Source organism: Neoarius graeffei, chromosome 4, assembly GCF_027579695.1.
Source record: "Neoarius graeffei isolate fNeoGra1 chromosome 4, fNeoGra1.pri, whole genome shotgun sequence".
Lineage (NCBI taxonomy): Eukaryota > Metazoa > Chordata > Actinopteri > Siluriformes > Ariidae > Neoarius > Neoarius graeffei.
Window position 1 is genome coordinate 88,798,107 of NC_083572.1, and position 18,764 is coordinate 88,816,870.

The 18,764-nt window shown below is 42.4% G+C and overlaps 2 protein-coding genes across 4 annotated transcripts in view; one reads left to right on the forward strand and one right to left on the reverse strand.

The window, feature by feature from the left end:
- The window catches only part of zc3h3 (zinc finger CCCH-type containing 3), a 233,612-nt gene extending 224,010 nt beyond the window's left edge, over positions 1-9,602 (reverse strand). For all 3 annotated transcript variants that reach the window (XM_060919964.1, XM_060919963.1, XM_060919962.1), the window contains exon 1: positions 9,522-9,602. In XM_060919964.1, the coding sequence (XP_060775947.1) occupies positions 9,522-9,585 (64 nt within the window). In that variant the 5' untranslated portion in view covers positions 9,586-9,602. The remainder of the gene's footprint in view (positions 1-9,521) is intronic.
- Positions 9,603-9,731: 129 nt separating this feature from the next.
- The window catches only part of cyldl (cylindromatosis (turban tumor syndrome), like), a 53,394-nt gene continuing 44,361 nt past the window's right edge, over positions 9,732-18,764 (forward strand). Inside the window, exons 1-2 of the mRNA XM_060919965.1 lie at positions 9,732-10,000; positions 10,112-10,186. The gene's annotated coding sequence lies outside the window, so the exon portion shown is untranslated. The remainder of the gene's footprint in view (positions 10,001-10,111; positions 10,187-18,764) is intronic.

An 18,764-nucleotide genomic window follows, 5' to 3' on the forward strand; every position in this document is an offset into this window, starting at 1 on the left:
GTTATTGTCGGCAGAGAAATAAAGGATAAAAACAAAAAGTTCAAAGTTGGTGCGGCAAGCGTGATATTGCCTATAAAACCGTGAGGATATAACCTGGCTGTCAGTGTTACTGTAGCTCTTGAAGTGCGTACACTCTGTTGAAATGTCTCTCGAGCGATTCGGTTTTACGCGTAAGCGTTCCACTGTCAACATTGAAAACATCGATCCAAAACGGCGTAAGATCTCTGGTCAGGCTACTACTAGCAATGCCACAAGCGACGTTCCTAAGCTGAGTGACAACAAGAAGCATCGTAGATCCGGATGGTATCCGCAGTGGAGTGAAAAGTACAAATGGCTTTACTACGAAGAGGGTGAAGGTAAGATTTGATCTTTTTAAACAGACTAGTTTGTTAAAGGAACAGTCCACCGTACTTCCATAATGAAATATGCTCTTATCTGAATTGAGACGAGCTGCTCCGTACCTCTCCGAGCTTTGCGCGACCTCCCAGTCAGTCAGACGCAGTCAGACGCGCTGTCACTCCTGTTAGCAATGTAGCTAGGCTCAGCATGGCCAATGGTATTTTTTGGGGCTGTAGTTAGATGCGACCAAACTCTTCCGCGTTTTTCCTGTTTACATAGGTTTATATGACCAGTGATATGAAACAAGTTCAGTTACACAAATTGAAACGTAGCGATTTTCTATGCTATGGAAAGTCCGCACTATAATGACAGGCGTACTAACACCTTCTGCGCGCTTCGGCAGCGCATTGATATGGAGCTCCGATATCAGCAGAAGGTGTTAGTACGCCTGTCATTATAGTGTGGACTTTCCATAGCATAGAAAATCGCTACGTTTCAATTTGTGTAACTGAACTTGTTTCAAATCACTGGTCATATAAACCTATGTAAACAGGAAAAATGCGGAAGAGTTTGGTCGCATCTAACTACAGCCCCAAAAATACCATTGGCCATGCTGAGCCTAGCTACATTGCTAACAGGAGTGACAGCGCGTCTGACTGCGTCTGACTGACTGGGAGGTCACACAAAGCTCGGAGAGGTACGGAGCAGCTCGTCTCAATTCAGATAAGAGCATATTTCATTATGGAAGTACGGTGGACTGTTCCTTTAACAATTTCCAGATTACAATTTTGTTTCTTGTTTCTCCATGACCACAACTTCGATGATCATAACATGTGACATATGCAAATGCAATATGTAAATTTATGCAAATTTGTTTCGAGGTCATCCGATTGACCCCCACCCCCCTATATTTTCAATCCGTGGAGAACCCTGATGTATTTTGCGGGAAGGACTTTGACCCTATATATAATATGTAAGTAGACGCTATGCAGGGTAGGGGAGGAAACGATGGCGTTTATACTCTACATAGTGCACTAATTAGCGATTTGGGATACTACAGCATTTGCAGAGCCAATTACTGCACGATTAGTGTATAAATAAGAGCTGTCTTACGTACTGGAGGTAAAAATTTAGGGTTCAGCCAACACCACGTACATAACAGACCAGCGATGTTGTATGGTTTGAAGATGGTGGCACTGACAGAAAGACAGGAGGCTGAACTGGAGGTAGTGGAGCTGAAGATGCTGAGATTCTCACTGGGAGTGACAATGTTGGACAGGATTAGAAAGGAGTATATTAGAGGAACAGCACATGTAGGGCGGCTTGGAGACAAAGTGAGAGAGGTGAGCCTGAGATGGTTTGGACACGTACAGAGGAGAGATCCAGGATACACTGGGAAAACATATACCGTATGCTGGAGATGGAGTTGCCAGGTAGAAGGAAAAGACGAAGAGCAAAGATGAGATTTATGGATGTGGTGAAGGAGGACATGAGGATGGTTGGTGTGACAGAAAAAGATACAGAGGACAGGAGGAGATGGAGGGACAGTATCTGCTGTGATGACCCCTAATGAGAACATCGAAAAGAAGAAGAAAGCATTTGTAGATCCAAAACCCAAACCCTTTGTTTATTGGGAGAAGCCATTAGACAAGCAGCTTTGGGACCAAAAGGTTGCTGGTTTGATTCCCTGGACCAGCAGGAATGGCTGAAGTGCCCTTGAGCAAGGCGCCTAACCCCCAACTGCTCCCCAGGCTGCTCTCTCTGGGTATGCTGTACCGTACGTCACTCTGGATGAGGGCGTCTGCTAAAGGTAACTAATGTAATGTAATATTGAGAATGTTGATTACTTTCTTTGTATTTCATGATCTGCATTCTGTGCCATATACAGTACAGAGGAGCAGTAGAGTGAAGGTCATTTTATACCTTACAGTACCACTAGAACTAGGGTCAACCCTAAGGCTACTATCACACTGTCTCGTATCTTGCCACGTAAGCAGCGTGTGGGTCAAACGCCAAGAAATGAGGCGTGGTTTGTCCAGAATTAAAGTCCTGTGATGTACACGGCGTATGTGTGATGTTTCTGTGACGTTCTTGTGGCGTACCTGGGGTTTGTATGAGGTTCAAGGTAGAGGTCTGCGCGGGTCGGATTTTTTAGTCCCGCTCCCGCCCACATTGTGCAGTCCTGCCCGCGCCCGCAAAGAATTATGATTTTTCAGTCCCGCTCCCGCCTGCCATATTTTGTCCCGCTCCCGCCAGCAAATCCCGCACGATGCAGACTTTCGCGTTATTTCTCACGAAAGTTCTTGTCTTGACACAGCGTGATGGTGCCCCGCCCCCTACTTTGAGTGGATTTGAGCATAAATATCTACAGCTCACGTTCATTATTATTTACCTTGTTTCTGAATTCGGAATGTTGAAATGGCAACATGTAGACCTAATAATAATAATTATTTAAGTAGGCTAATCATTTAAGTATGCGCTCTCCCGTGGTGCGTCTCCGATGAATAATTAGTGTGAAAGGAGAGATGGATCGCACTCTTGAACTTATTCTTTTAGTTACATTTCTTTTCCGTTGTTTTTAGCAGCAGGAGACAAAAGTTTCGGCTGTTGCCTTCATCAGTGTCTCTAATAATAATAATAAACAATAAAAAAAGACAGGCGAGCACGTAATTCCAAGTGGAAATTTGGTATATTTATTGTTCAGCCATACAAAACATTAGGCTAACCCAGTTTACATTTGTAAAGCATTTCTAACTAAAATGTCCAATTTCAGGACTCTTGACTTTTTAACGGTAAATGTACCTCTTTTTAAAGCAGCACTTACTTTCGAAGCACTGTGAGATTCAGTAAAGGAGCTCTGCTCTTCTGCCATGATCGGAGATCTCAAACACGGAAGAGGAAAGGAATTGGAAACGTACGAGAGATATTTATCCTCTCCTGGATCAGAATCAGAATTCTGATGACCAGCTCATCTAATGGCCCTTTTCCACTACCCTTTTTCAGCTCACTTCAGCTCGCTTCAGCTCACTTCAGCCCGACACGGCTCGCGTTTCGACTACCAAAAACCAGCACGACTCAGCTCGCTTCAGCCCTGCTTAGCCCCTAAAACTCGCACCGTTTTGGAGTGGGGCTGAAGCGAGCCAAACCGTGCCGAGTGAGGCTGGGGGCGTGAGCAGACACTCCCCTGTGCACTGATTGGTGAGGAGGAGTGTCCTCACATGCCCACACACGCCCCGCGAGCACGCTGGGATCTGTAAACACCGCAAACCCGGAAGAAGAATAATTACGAATTACGAGAATTTCTGAAGCCTTATGCGCCTCGCCTCATCTATACGCTCTTGCCAGTATCTGTTGGCGTTGTCGGTGACAACAAGCCACAGCACCAAGACCAGCAACACTAACGACTCCATGTCCTCCATGTTTATTGTTTACTATTCGGGTCGTGAGACTACCGCTGAAAAGATCACTGAATCAGTGACATACAGAGCATCGTGGACGAGTTCGCGGAGCGCAAGGCTCGTCGTATGCCCTTCAAATAATGCGCGCAATAGGCTATTGATGTTTTATTATGAGCCATGTACAGTATGTCGCCTAATGTTTTTTTGTTTGAGTTACATGTTCGTTTGAAGGACTTAATGTACAAACTAACATAGTTGCACCCCGTAGTGTTGAAATTGGTAAACACAGTGCATTCAGTGAGGTTTGCACCGCCCTCCTTTTATTTCTGACTCTTCCTGTCACCGTTGCAACCTCTGAGCGCTCATTCGTATGCCCTTCAAATAATGTGCGCAGTATAGGCTATTGATGTTTTATTATGAGCCATGTACAGTATCCTAATGTTTTTTATTTCTGAGTTACATGTTCGTTTGAAGGACTTGATGTACTAAATAACATAGTTGCACCCGGTAGTGTTGAAATTGGTAAACACCGCAGTTGCGGACATTTTGTAGCCTAAAATGATGTTATGATAAGCTTTAATAAAGGGCCCGGTCATTTGCCCCGCCCCCGGCCCGGCTCTGACTTGTTCCGCCACTGTCACTGATCTCACTGTTTGCGCTGCTTAACGACATCACGTGACGTCCACCCACTTTCGCTAACTCCACCCAATGTGTCCACCCACTTCCAGCCAGCACGGTTCAGCGCGGTTGTAGTCGAAATGCAACTTCAATAGCCCCGCTCAGCCCGACTCAGCTCGACTCAGCACGGCACGGCTCAGCCGCGTTTGTAGTGGAAAAGCGGCATTTGGTGTCATTGAGGCATCATGTTAGTGTGGGTCACTGGAGGCTGGGTGTGAACAGCGAGTCATTAGAGTGATCAAAGGATTGCCCGTTAGGGTGATCAATGGCAATCTGACTCTCTCTGCAAATTTAGGCACCTTAGCCCATGTTTACATTAGACCGTATCAGCGGATCATCAGATTAACGTTTTTAAAACGATTAGTGTGCACACAGCAACGCCAATACACGATTCGCGTGCACACAGCAACGCCAATACACGGATACGCTCGGCTCCGCAGGCATCCTGCGCTCCAAATCACTCCGCCCTGAACAGCGAGTGCCCTCTGGAGGGTGCGCACTCCGGCCCTGCGCAGCTCACACAGCGAGCGAGTGAAGTGCACAAGCAGTGATTCGGGACTGAGCCGCTGTGTGTGTGATCCCAGCGCATATCACTTACCACTTGCAAGTGGAAGGATGGCAAGCCTAAAGACAATCATAACTACACAATGGGCAGTATTTGCATCAGTATTTGCAGTATTTTCATACTTTTATACTCTTTAATGAAAGGTGATACAAGGCGGAAGTCCGCGCCGTTTTTCAGCAGTCGCGTCACATGACCAACGCCAGCGAATCAGGAAGGTGGATGTCACAGTGACGTTGTCCAATGACGACGCCAGCTAGAGCTCAGCACAGCGTATCCGCGTATTCTCAATGTTTACACAGCACCGGATCAGACACGATCTGGATTGAATACGTGGACCATGGCGGATTCCCGTTTCCCGGCGTTTCCAGGCGGTTTAATGTAAACGGACAGTGCATCCGCGAAGAAAACGAGACAGATACGGTCTAATGTAAACTTGGCCTGACTCTCTCTGCAAATTTAGGCATCTTAAAATGTTTTTATTAATGCCAAATAAAATATCCAGCACAAATTATATATGATAGATATAAATTAATAATTTATAAATTTTATTTTGAACACGTTTTTAGTTAGCGGGACTGCAGCTTATCACCGCTCCCGCCCGCATATGTGCACTCCTGCTCCCGCCCGTGCCCGCATATGTGCACTCCCGCTCCCGCCCGCATTGAGCTTTCAAAATTTGTCCCGCGCCGCACTGCTTTGCGGCGGGTCCCGCGAGTCCCGCGGGACTCCCGCGGGAGTGCAGGGCTCTAGTTCAAGGGACGTAAAGTTATGGTGTACTGAGGCGTATGTGTGCCGTATGATGCATTGCCGCGGTGTAACCGTTTTGCCCTTACGTGTGACGTTGCTGCTGCATATCTGCGCCGTTCACAGGTGGGTATAAAAGGGGGCCCTATGCTGCATTCGTTGTCAAGAAAACATCACGCCAGCGAAGAAGTCAGGACCGAAGAGGGAAGACATCAGCTGCATCCACTCAGCCAGCCCCGGAGCCACTTTCATCAGACACACGTCAATTAAAGCGTTCGCACAGCGTAATAGGTGTTCGAGCAACATTCCCGCTGCGTCACTGCTGCATAGCTTTCGTTTTTATGGAGTACACATGACATACATGTGACGTATCAAAGCTGCTACATATGTGCTACGGATTTTTAAAAACACGCCACACAAAGAGATCATGTTACGCATCTGAGAGTATTAGCTACGTAAGCTGGCGATGCTGTGACGTTCCTTACTTACTGCCACGTATCCTGATATCCCGTACATACGCAAGGCTGAAACGCCAATGTTTGAACCCTAGATTTCTGAATATGCGGTACGGTAAACTGTAAAGTGTCCAGAGTGAATAATGAGCAAGCTTCCTCAAATGGCTCTGCTTTGCGATCTGTTACGGTTAGTCACGTAAATCCGAGCCAAAAAGACCCAATATATAGAAAACTGGTTGCAACAATGTGTTTATTTTAATGGTAGAAGTTACTGATGAAAATATATGTAAATCTAAATTAGTTTTCAAAATGTCAGCTTTCTAGACGCAGAGGTTTTTTGATTTATGCCACTTTGAAAAATGACTATGTAAATTAGACCAGAATGTACCTGGACACTTCACATGTTTGTCGTGATTGAATTATCTCATCTCATCATCTCTAGTCGCTTTATCCTGTTCTACAGGGTCGCAGGCAAGCTGGAGTCTCTCCCAGCTGACTACGGGCGAAAGGCGGGGTACACCCTGGACAAGTCGCCAGGTCATCACAGGGCTGACACATAGACACAGACAACCATTCACACTCACATTCACACCTACGGTCAATTTAGAGTCACCAGTTAACCTAACCTGCATGTCTTTGGACTGTGGGGGAAACCGGAGCACCCGGAGGAAACCCACGCGGACACGGGGAGAACATGCAAACTCCGCACAGAAAGGCCTTCGCCGGCCATGGGGCTCGAACCCGGACCTTCTTGCTGTGAGGCGACAGCGCTAACCACTACACCACCGTGCCGCCCGTGATTGAATTAATGAAACTATTTACCAAGTTGCAGACCTGTGCTACCCGGGCTTCATTTCCATTCAGCGTCTTAAAGAGATGATACTTTTTGTGGGGTATGTAATTGAATCTGCCATATTTCTGTAAATATTCTATCTAGAGCGCTCCCATTATATAAGTGACCAAGCAATCTGGTTTATAATAAGACCAGGAGATGAATACATTTGTTTTCTAGTATTTTTAGGGCCCTAAACCCTACTCGCGAGTGCGTTTTTCTTCATTTTTAGCATTTTTAGGAAGTGCCTATGGCCAGGATTTTCTAGATAGAAGGCTCTATGTTTTCCGACCAGATCAGCAACATGTAGAGAGTTAATTTACCAGATTCCAAACCTCTGTGTAGCCTAGAAGCTGAGAAAAATGCATTTAAAACCCCAAAAATACCTGGCAAGGATTTAGGGGGTACGTTCTGGTCTAATTTCAGTCAGTCATTTTCAAAATGACCTAGTTCATTAAATACACCGAATAGGGCCTGAAAATTTTTTTTTTATCAGTTTGTACAGGGGGCTGCAAAAGTAGATATACAGTAAGGATTATACGCGAACAGGAGCAGGACGACTTCTACTTTTGGTAGGATGGGGCACCACCGCACTTCGCACTCAACATGTGTAAGCTACTTGACAAAGAATTTCCCAGCAGGTGGACTGGACGTTGGGGAGCCGTTGACTGGCCACCATGTTCGCCGAATCTCAACCCTGTGGACTTCCTTTTCTAGAGATGTGTAAAAGATAGGGTTTTCGCACGCAAGCCACGTTCTGTTGATGCCATGATTCAGTTCATACAGAAGGCTTGCCAGGAAATTGATGCTGATAAAGACCTTTTTGCCAGAGTGTGCATGGGTGTCCAGACCCGACTAGTGGAGTATGCGAATGTTGGGGGCAAACAGTTTGAACATCTCATCTCATCTCATTATCTCTAGCCGCTTTATCCTGTCCTACAGGGTCGCAGGCAAGCTGGAGCCTATCCCAGGTGACTACGGGCGAAAGGCGGGGTACACCCTGGACAAGTCGCCAGGTCATCACAGGGCTGACACATAGACACAGACAACCATTCACACTCACATTCACACCTACGGTCAATTTAGAGCCACCAGTTAACCTAACCTGCATGTCTTTGGACTGTGGGGGAAACCGGAGCACCCAGAGGAAACCCACGCGGACACGGGGAGAACATGCAAACTCCACACAGAAAGGCTCTCGCCGGCCACGGAGCTCGAACCCGGACCTTCTTGCTGTGAGGTGACAGCGCTAACCACTACACCACCGTGCCGCCCCTCGGTTTGAACATTTGAGGGATTAATATCTCATCTCATCTCATTATCTCTAGCCGCTTTATCCTTCTACAGGGTCACAGGCAAGCTGGAGCCTATCCCAGCTGACTACGGGCGAAAGGCGGGGTACACCCTGGACAAGTCGCCAGGTCATCACAGGGCTGACACATAGACAACCATTCACACTCACATTCACACCTACGGTCAATTTAGAGTCACCAGTTAACCTAACCTGCATGTCTTTGGACTGTGGGGGAAACCGGAGCACCCGGAGGAAACCCACGCGGACACGGGGAGAACATGCAAACTCCACACAGAAAGGCCCTCGCCGGCCCCGGGGCTTGAACCCAGAACCTTCTTGCTGTGAGGCGACAGCGCTAACCACTACACCACCGTGCCGCCAGGGATTAATATATGTTTGTATAATCAATAAAATAACGTTCTGTGCAAACGTTTTGTTTTTCATTTTCAACCTGTATTTCGCCAGTATCTATTATCATAAGCTCTCACAAAGAAAATGAATCTGATGCTGCAACCACCATCTGGTCATTTGGCATGGACCTACCCAGTCACAATAATACCGTGATATATTGTGTATGTAGATCATCATACCGTACACATTTTAAACCGTAACACCCCTACTATAGCGTATCCCATTTCAGGATTGTTTTTAAACGTATAACGGCTATCATGGGGAGCAGTAAACACAATTTAAAAACATATGACGTTATTCCACAGTCGGATAACGGTTAATATCCAGTCCTGAATCAAAATCGGAATCAGAAACCGGTTTATTTGACAAGTATGTTAACACACATCCGGCAGTTGGTGTCTCTCTAGCGATACAGAGAGAGAGACAAAGGTGTGAATACATGTATATGTAAGTTATGTATATGTAATATAAGAAAAATAATTTAGATAACTAAACAGACCATAAAATACAAAGGAAAAAATAAACATTCTCAACAGAGGATTCGGGGTCTGGAAAAACAACTGCTGTGGTTGAATCCCAAATTGCTAATGACAGCGCGGCTAGTGCACTACATAGGGTATGAAAGCCGTTCTTTCTTCCCCTATGTAGTGTGCTTATAAAGGGTGGAAGTAAACATTTGGAATTCAGCCCACGCCTGATAACAGCTACCGAACGTAACACAGTGTAGTGAAGCGTCATTGTTTTGAACAACGTTTAGTTCGATTAAAGACAACAAATTTATCAATAAATTGTATCAGTTGCTTACTTTGTAACTTCTCAATCTCTCTTTCCAGTGCCTCTCGTTCTTCCATATTTGAATCCTTCGTCATTAAACCGCGACAGTTCCAGTCTGGGTACGTTCAAAGACAGCTGTCCAATCAGATGTCGAGAAATTATTGCGTCACAACGCAGCGTTCGTCGCATATGATCTATAGTAAGATAGATTTCACTGTTTTGGTGCGGGTGATGGTATATATATCCAGTATTGATGCGTCACACAGGAACAAACAGCAGAGTAGTAACAGATGACAAAATTATTGTTGTCGGAAAGATCACAGTAAGTAGGAAAGTCAGAAAACCGCAAAGATAACTATGCATGGATTCTGGATTTCTGCTACTCTTTGTTGTAATGCGGATATAATGAGACTGGATTAAAGTCATATTTACTTAAAAACCCTGACGGATTGAATAAACCGAAAGTAAACGAGGTGAACTCGGCTGTGTGGATATAAACAGAGAAAACAGGTCAAGTGTGATTTTTTTTTCCTTTTATGTATTTTATTATCACTGCCTTATCAGTGCTGCTGAACGTGTCGTCAGTGATTAAATGTGTGCTTCCTCATTAATCTCTCACAGGTGGTTGGGGTTTTGGTTTTCTGTAATGCATTTAGTTTCATTCTGAAGAAAAAGAGGAAACCGTTTCCACGGACGGTAAGTAGCTAAAATCAGAGCATAATATATAATTTAAACACAATAAATAATACGTGCTAATCATTTAAAACACCAATTATCACATATACTTGGCTAGTTGATTGCTGATAGCCTTAGAAGTCTGTTTTGGATTGGAATTTACTTTCACTTATGCAAATAACGCGTCATCTCATTAAATATGCAAATGTATGCATGCGTAATGAAAAACATCTGTCCGTCTGGTATTTTTAGAATTAAAATATTTATTTCACTGTAAAGACACCTCTCTAACGTGAAAAAAAAAAAGTTGTGTGTTTATGTCAGGGCCGTTTCTATTCTAGCTATTGAAAAGACCAGGGGCTGAGTCAGGTTTTCCTGGGGCTTGTATTTTTAAGGGAGATAGACACAGACAGGTTGGTGAGGTTATATCTAACTTTACAAAATAAAATTATCACTCCCACACATTCAAATGCTATCAAAGGTCTTTATTAGTGATTTTCTGCACGACTCTTTTTAAATATATGTAGAGCGGCGGCTACAATTATCGACACCTAAATGATCTTTTGGCCGTTGCAAAAGTAGGCGTAAATTGTGCATGAATAATTACTCAAACTTCCAATGGAAAAAACAAGTTGATTCCTGATTATGTAGCATATCAGATCACGTGACACAGTTGTCGACACCTTTGTCCACAGTTGTCGACACCTTTGTCCACAGTTGTCGACACCTTTGTCTACAGTTATCGACACCGTTCCACAATTATCGACACCTTTGTCTACAGTTATCGACACCTTAATGATCTTTTGGCTGTTGCAAAAGTAGGCGTAAATTGTGCATGAATAATTACTCAAACTTCCAATGGAAAAAACAAGTTTATTCCCGATTACGTAGCATATAAGATCATGTGACGCAGTTGTCGACACCTTTGTCTACAGTTATCGACACCGTTCCACAATTATTGACACCTTTGTCTACAGTTATCGACACCGTTCCACAATTATCGACACCTTAATGATCTTTTGGCCGTTGCAAAAGTAGGCGTAAATTGTGCATGAATAATTACTCAAACTCCCAATGGAAAAAACAAGTTGATTCCTGATTATGTAGCATATAAGATCACGTGACACAGTTGTCGACACCTTTGTCTACAGTTATCGACACCGTTCCACAATTATCGACACCTTTGTCTACAGTTATCGACACCTTAATGATCTTTTGGCTGTTGCAAAAGTAGGCGTAAATTGTGCATGAATAATTACTCAAACTTCCAATGGAAAAAACAAGTTTATTCCCGATTACGTAGCATATAAGATCATGTGACGCAGTTGTCGACACCTTTGTCTACAGTTATCGACACCATTCCACAATTATTGACACCTTTGTCTACAGTTATCGACACCGTTCCACAATTATCGACACCTTAATGATCTTTTGGCCGTTGCAAAAGTAGGCGTAAATTGTGCATGAATAATTACTCAAACTCCCAATGGAAAAAAAAAATTGATTCCCGATTACGTAGCATATCAGATCACGTGACACCGTTTGTCCACAGTTGTCGACACCGTTTGTCCACAGTTGTCGACACCTTAATGATCTTTTCGCCGTTGCAAAAGTAGGCGTAAATTGTGCATGAATAATTACTCAAACTTCCAATGGAAAAAAACAAGTTTATTCCCGATTACGTAGCATATAAGATCACGTGACGCAGTTGTCGACACCGTTGTCCACAGTTGTCGACACCTTTGTCTACAGTTATCGACACCGTTCCACAATTATCGACACCTTAATGATCTTTTGGCCGTTGCAAAAGTAGGCGTAAATTGTGCATGAATAATTACTCAAACTCCCAATGGAAAAAAAAAAAATTGATCCCCGATTACGTAGCATATCAGATCACGTGACACCATTTGTCCACAGTTGTCGACACTGTTTGTCCACATTTATCGACACCTTAATGATCTTTTGGCCGTTGCAAAAGTAGGCATAAATTGTGCATGAATAATTACTCAAACTCCCAATGGAAAAAAAAAATTGATCCCCGATTACGTAGCATATCAGATCACGTGACACCATTTGTCCACAGTTGTCGACACTGTTTGTCCACATTTATCGACACCTTAATGATCTTTTGGCCGTTGCAAAAGTAGGCATAAATTGTGCATGAATAATTACTCAAACTCCCAATGGAAAAAAAAAAAATTGATCCCCGATTACGTAGCATATCAGATCACGTGACACCATTTGTCCACAGTTGTCGACACTGTTTGTCCACAGTTGTCGACACCTTAATGATCTTTTCGCCATTGCAAAAGTAGGCGTAAATTGTGCATGAATAATTACTCAAACTTCCAATGGAAAAAACAAGTTGATTCCTGATTATGTAGCATATCAGATCACGTGACGCAGTTGTCGACACCGTTGTCCACAGTTGTCGACACCGTTCCACAATTATCGATACCTTTGTCTACAGTTATCGACACCGTTCCACAATTATCGATACCTTTGTCTACAGTTATCGACACCTTAATGATCTTTTGGCCGTTGAAAAAGTAGGCGTAAATTGTGCATGAACAATTACTCAAACTCCCAATGGAAAAAAACAAGTTGATTCCCGATTACGTATAAGATCACGTGACACTGTTTGTCCACAGTTGCCGACACTGTTTGTCCACAGTTGCCGACACTGTTTGTCCACAGTTGTCGACACCTTAATGATCTTTTGGCCATTGCAAAAGTAGGCATAAACTGTGCATGAATAATTACTCAAACTTCCAATGGAAAAAACAAGTTGATTCCCAATTATGTAGCATATCAGATCACATGACACCGTTTGTCCACAGTTGTCGACACCGTTTGTCCACAGTTGTCGACACTGTTCCACAATTATCGACACCTTAATGATCTTTTGGCCGTTGCAAAAGTAGGCGTAAATTGTGCATGAATAATTACTCAAACTTCCAGTGGAAAAAACAAGTTGATTCCTGATTATGTAGCATATCAGATCACGTGACACAGTTGTCGACACCGTTGTCCACAGTTGTCGACACCTTTGTCTACAATTATCGACACCATTCCATAATTATAGACACCTTTGTCTACAGTTATCGACACCGTTCCACAATTATCGATACCTTTGTCTACAGTCATCGACACCGTTCCATAATTATCGACATCGTTGTCCACAGTTATCAACACCATTCCACAATTATCGACACCTTTGTCTACAGTTATCGACACTGTTCCACAGTTGTCGACGCCTTTGTCTACAGTTATCGACGCCGTTCCACAATTATCGACAACTTTGTCTACAGTTATCTACGCCATTCCACAACTGTCGACACCTTTGTCTACAGTTATCGATGCCGTTCCACAATTATCGACACCTTTGTCTACAGTTATCGACGCCGTTCCAGAATTGTCGACGCCTTTGTCCACAGTTATCGACGCCGTTCCACAATTATTGACGCCTCTGTCCACAGTTACCAACACCGTTCCACAATTATCAACATCCAGATTATTATTTATAATAAATAAATAGGTACCCTATGGGTCCATGTGGCTACTGCTTATAAATAAAATAGTTTTCTGATCCCATGTCCATACAGTAAATATAGCATATATATTTACTCTATGAGGCAGTAGCCACAAAAATGAAGCGTAATCCAAAAATCAACAATTTAAAAGTCACAGCAGTAAAATATACCAAGTGTCTGTACTTTATATTATTCTACTCTTGCCTCTTACAGTTTTCGAAACTGAAACCTCTGAACCGAGGCTGACATACACACGCTGTCGCCATGACTGAAACTCTTATTTCCCGGAAAAGGCCTGGCGCTAGAGCTCAGTGGTCTCAATACTCTTTTCAGCGACTTCCTGCAACAACTCGGAAGTGCGTCACATCTCCATCACACATGGGACCACTGGCCGAAGAAGGCGAGGAAAGGGGGGACAACCTGGAGTAGATTTTAAAATAGGAACGCACTTTCCCTCGATAATAAGCATAAACATGTCTGAAAGCGATTTCTTTAGTCTAGTTCATTTATTTCAAATGGTGAACTGAATTGTATACACTCACCGGCCAATTTAATAGGAACACCTGCATGCGTATGCACAGTGTGCGATTGTTACACTCCTGCTTCTTTGAGGCAATAGCCACAAAAATAATCGGTATGTGGTATTAAGTTAACAAAACATAGCTTTAATTTAAAATTTGTTTTACATAGACTTATATTTAGTACAAAATATATTTTATGTAAATATATGGATGTCAGTGCTTACGTAAATGAGGAAGTAATTAGAATGTTTGTTTGTACACAGCAAAATCTGCATACCCAAATTAACACTGTCGGATTTAATTTCTACACTTTTAAAGTGTCTATATGGGTCCACCCCATGAGTGTTAATTTAACTCTTTTTGCAGTGTTGGTACCTTAACACTAATTTGGTGTCATTTTTCACTCTTTTTGGAGTTAAAAGTTAACACTTATTAACAACATCCAGTGTTCGTTTTTCTCAACACTGATATGTAGTGTTAGACATTAACTCTCTCAGAGGATCATTTGTTGACTATAAAAGTGTTCGCCCCATAACACTTAAAAGGTGTAAATACAGCTCTTCCTGGAAATGATTTTCAAATTAAAGTTTGCTGAAATAAAGGTGGACATATTTTGTGTTTTGCAATTAAACATTTATTTTAAACATTTGCACCCCCAAAAAATGAAGTCACATTAAAAAATGTAACAATATGGAACAATATATGTCCTTTCACTCTCATTAGAATATTGCTTCTGAAATGGTCTAAAGTAAGTCAACAAAAATTAAAGCATGTTCATTACTTTGTTCCTGTATACAGTATGCATGAAAGTGTTCATCAAAACAGTGTATCAGCAGTAGAGGCTATTATTAAAGCACGCTGTTCATGTAATATTATGTTACAGATTTTGTTGAAACGCAGGTCATTAGCACGGTCCCTCATGCAGCAGTCAGTGAAGCGCACATACAACCCCGATTCCAAAAAAGTTGGGACAAAGAAGAAATTGTAAATAAAAACGGAGTGCAATGATGTGGAAGTTTCAAAATTCCATATTTTATTCAGAATAGAACATAGATGACATATCAAATGTTTAAACTGAGAAAATGTATCATTTAAAGAGAAAAATTAGGTGATTTTAAATTTCATGACAAGACATCTCAAAAAAGTTGGGACAAGGCCATGTTTACCATTGTGAGACATCCCCTTTTCTCTTTACAACAGTCTGTAAACGTCTGGGGACTGAGGAGACAAGTTGCTCAAGTTTAGGGATAGGAATGTTAACCCATTCTTGTCTAATGTAGGATTCTAGTTGCTCAACTGTCTTAGGTCTTTTTTTGTCGTATCTTCCGTTTTATGATGCGACAAATGTTTTCTATGGGTGAAAGATCTGGACTGCAGGCTGGCCAGTTCAGTACCCGGACCCTTCTTCTACGCAGCCATGATGCTGTAATTGATGCAGTATGTGGTTTGGCATTGTCATGTTGGAAAATGCAAGGTCTTCCCTGAAAGAGGCGTCGTCTGGATGGGAGCATATGCTGCTCTAGAACCTGGATATACCTTTCAGCATTGATGGTGTCTTTCCAGATGTGTAAGCTGCCCATGCCACACGCACTAATGCAACCCCATACCATCAGAGATGCAGGTTTCTGAACTGAGCGCTGATAACAACTTGGGTCGTCCTTCTCCTCTTTAGTCCGAATGACACGGCGTCCCTGATTTCCATAAAGAACTTCAAATTTTGATTCGTCTGACCACAGAACAGTTTTCCACTTTGCCACAGTGCATTTTAAATGAGCCTTGGCCCAGAGAAGACGTCTGCGCTTCTGGATCATGTTTAGATACGGCTTCTTCTTTGAACTATCGAGTTTTAGCTGGCAACGGCGGATGGCACGGTGAATTGTGTTCACAGATAATGTTCTCTGGAAATATTCCTGAGCCCATTTTGTGATTTCCAATACAGAAGCATGCCTGTATGTGATGCAGTGCCGTCTAAGGGCCCGAAGATCACGGGCACCCAGTATGGTTTTCCGGCCTTGACCCTTACGCACAGAGATTCTTCCAGATTCTCTGAATCTTTTGATGATATTATGCACTGCAGATGATGATATGTTCAAACTCTTTGCAATTTTACACTGTCGAACTCCTTTCTGATATTGCTCCACTATTTGTCGGTGCAGAATTAGGGGGATTGGTGATCCTCTTCCCATCTTTACTTCTGAGAGCCACTGCCACTCCAAGATGCTCTTTTTATACCCAGTCATGTTAATGACCTATTGCCAATTGACCTAATGAGTTGCAATTTGGTCCTCCAGCTGTTCCTTTTTTGTACCTTTAACTTTTCCAGCCTCTTATTGCCCCTGTCCCAACTTTTTTGAGATGTGTTGCTGTCATGAAATTTCAAATGAGCCAATAATTGGCATGAAATTTCAAAATGTCTCACTTTCGACATTTGATATGTTGTCTATGTTCTATTGTGAATACAATATCAGTTTTTGAGATTTGTAAATTATTGCATTCCATTTTTATTTACAATTTGTACTTTGTCCCAACTTTTTTGGAATCGGGGTTGTAGATCTTTTGGCTTCAGCCAATCGATGTGTGTCTATGCAGTGGGCGGGGTGACATGAACACTTCAAGTGTAAAACCCAGGATGAGTTGAGAGTTAGAAGTTCAGAGTTAGTATTCATACAATTACACTGACAGGTTTGATTTAGTGACGCTTTGTTTTTACACCCGATTTTGACACCAACTACTTATCAACTGAAGTCAAATATAATGGATTTAACTCTATCAGAGTAAAATTAACTCTACTTTTGCTCAAATTTCACTAACACCCAAAATTTAACACTTCTGAATTTGCTGTGTAAATGAATGAACTGATAATGTTTAACCTGCATCAGAAAGTCTTTTTGTTCCACTTTCTACCCACTTTAAGTATTTTCATAGATCACATTTTGTTAATCATTCGTTGTTGTTTGTATTAATTTCTACTTTTGTAGTTTACCAATAAATGTCAACAGGCAATTCACACTGTAACCACATGAACATCCAGGTCAAAGGTCGCATGTCATTCCTCGAACCAAAATATAAAATGTCTACTGATATTGTAATATGTGGTAGATCTTTACAACAAACTGTTAAAATCTGAATGGAATAGAAAATTCTGAATATTTCAGGCATGTAATTTTTTTTTATATGCGAGGAATGTAATTCTGGTCTAATTCTATTTACTGCAACAGGATTCTAAATACTCTATAATCATTCCATTCTGTTATGAATCAGAAAAAAATTCTTATCAAGCACTTCATCGACTTCAACAATGTTACACAAAGATCGATCCATAACAGTTGTAAATGTCACTTAATTCCACAGGGTGTCGATAATGGTGGACACTGCTGAAAGTGATCACTATTATCGACACCTCACGTGATTTCTCAAACGCGCATTTAGATACAAAATGGCGACTGTCAGATGAAAAAGTAAGAAGCAAAGTAGATTTCGACAAGGAGATAATGGAATATGGGTGAATTTGATCAGTAAAAACGTGTCCGTGATCTTTCCACCATGCTTACCTGCGATGATAACGTCCGGGTTTTCCTCAAATAGCTGATCGTGCTAAAAAAAAAATTCCATCTCAGGTAACGAGCTGTGTCATCAGACAACAAGATCAAAGGGCGAGTTGGGTCTTCCGGTTGATTTATTAACCAGTAATAACTGTTGTAACTGAAACTCACCTTTGTAAAATAGTTTTTTATTGGTAAATCTGAAAAGGTGTCGATAATTATTGACTGCTAATAATTGTAGCCGCCGCTCTAGTTCACTTCAGTTTCTGTCTCATTATTAAGACATTATCAACACCCATAATGTCTCAGGGAAGTGAATCATATGTCAGTTGACTAGTAAAATGTATCATCAGTTTAATCAAAAATGTCATTTCTCACATCTCTCTACTTTAGGACCACGAAGACAAATTCTTAGCTACATTATTATATTACAGTGTTCAAAATCCCACATGACATCCTGTCTCACAAAACCATGATCTCATCTCATCTCATTATCTCTAGCCGCTTTATCCTGTTCTACAGGGTCACAGGCAAGCTGGAGCCTATCCCAGCTGACTACGGGCGAAAGGCGGGGTACACCCTGGACAAGTCGCCAGGTCATCACAGGGCTGACACATAGACACAGACAACCATTCACACTCACATTCACACCTACGGTCAATTTAGAGTCACCAGTTAACCTAACCTGCATGTCTTTGGACTGTGGGGGAAACCGGAGCACCCGGAGGAAACCCACGCGGACACGGGGAGAACATGCAAACTCCGCACAGAAAGGCCCTCGCCGGCCACGGGGCTCAAACCCGGACCTTCTTGCTGTGAGGCGACAGCGGTAACCACTACACCATATAATAATAATACACCATATAATAATAATAATAATAATAATAATGTTTGTTTCTTATAGTGCATTTGCATGCATATATGATCAAATGCGCTTAAATTATCGTACATAAATAAAAGAATGCAAATATACACTACCGTTCAAAAGTTTGGGGTCACTTTG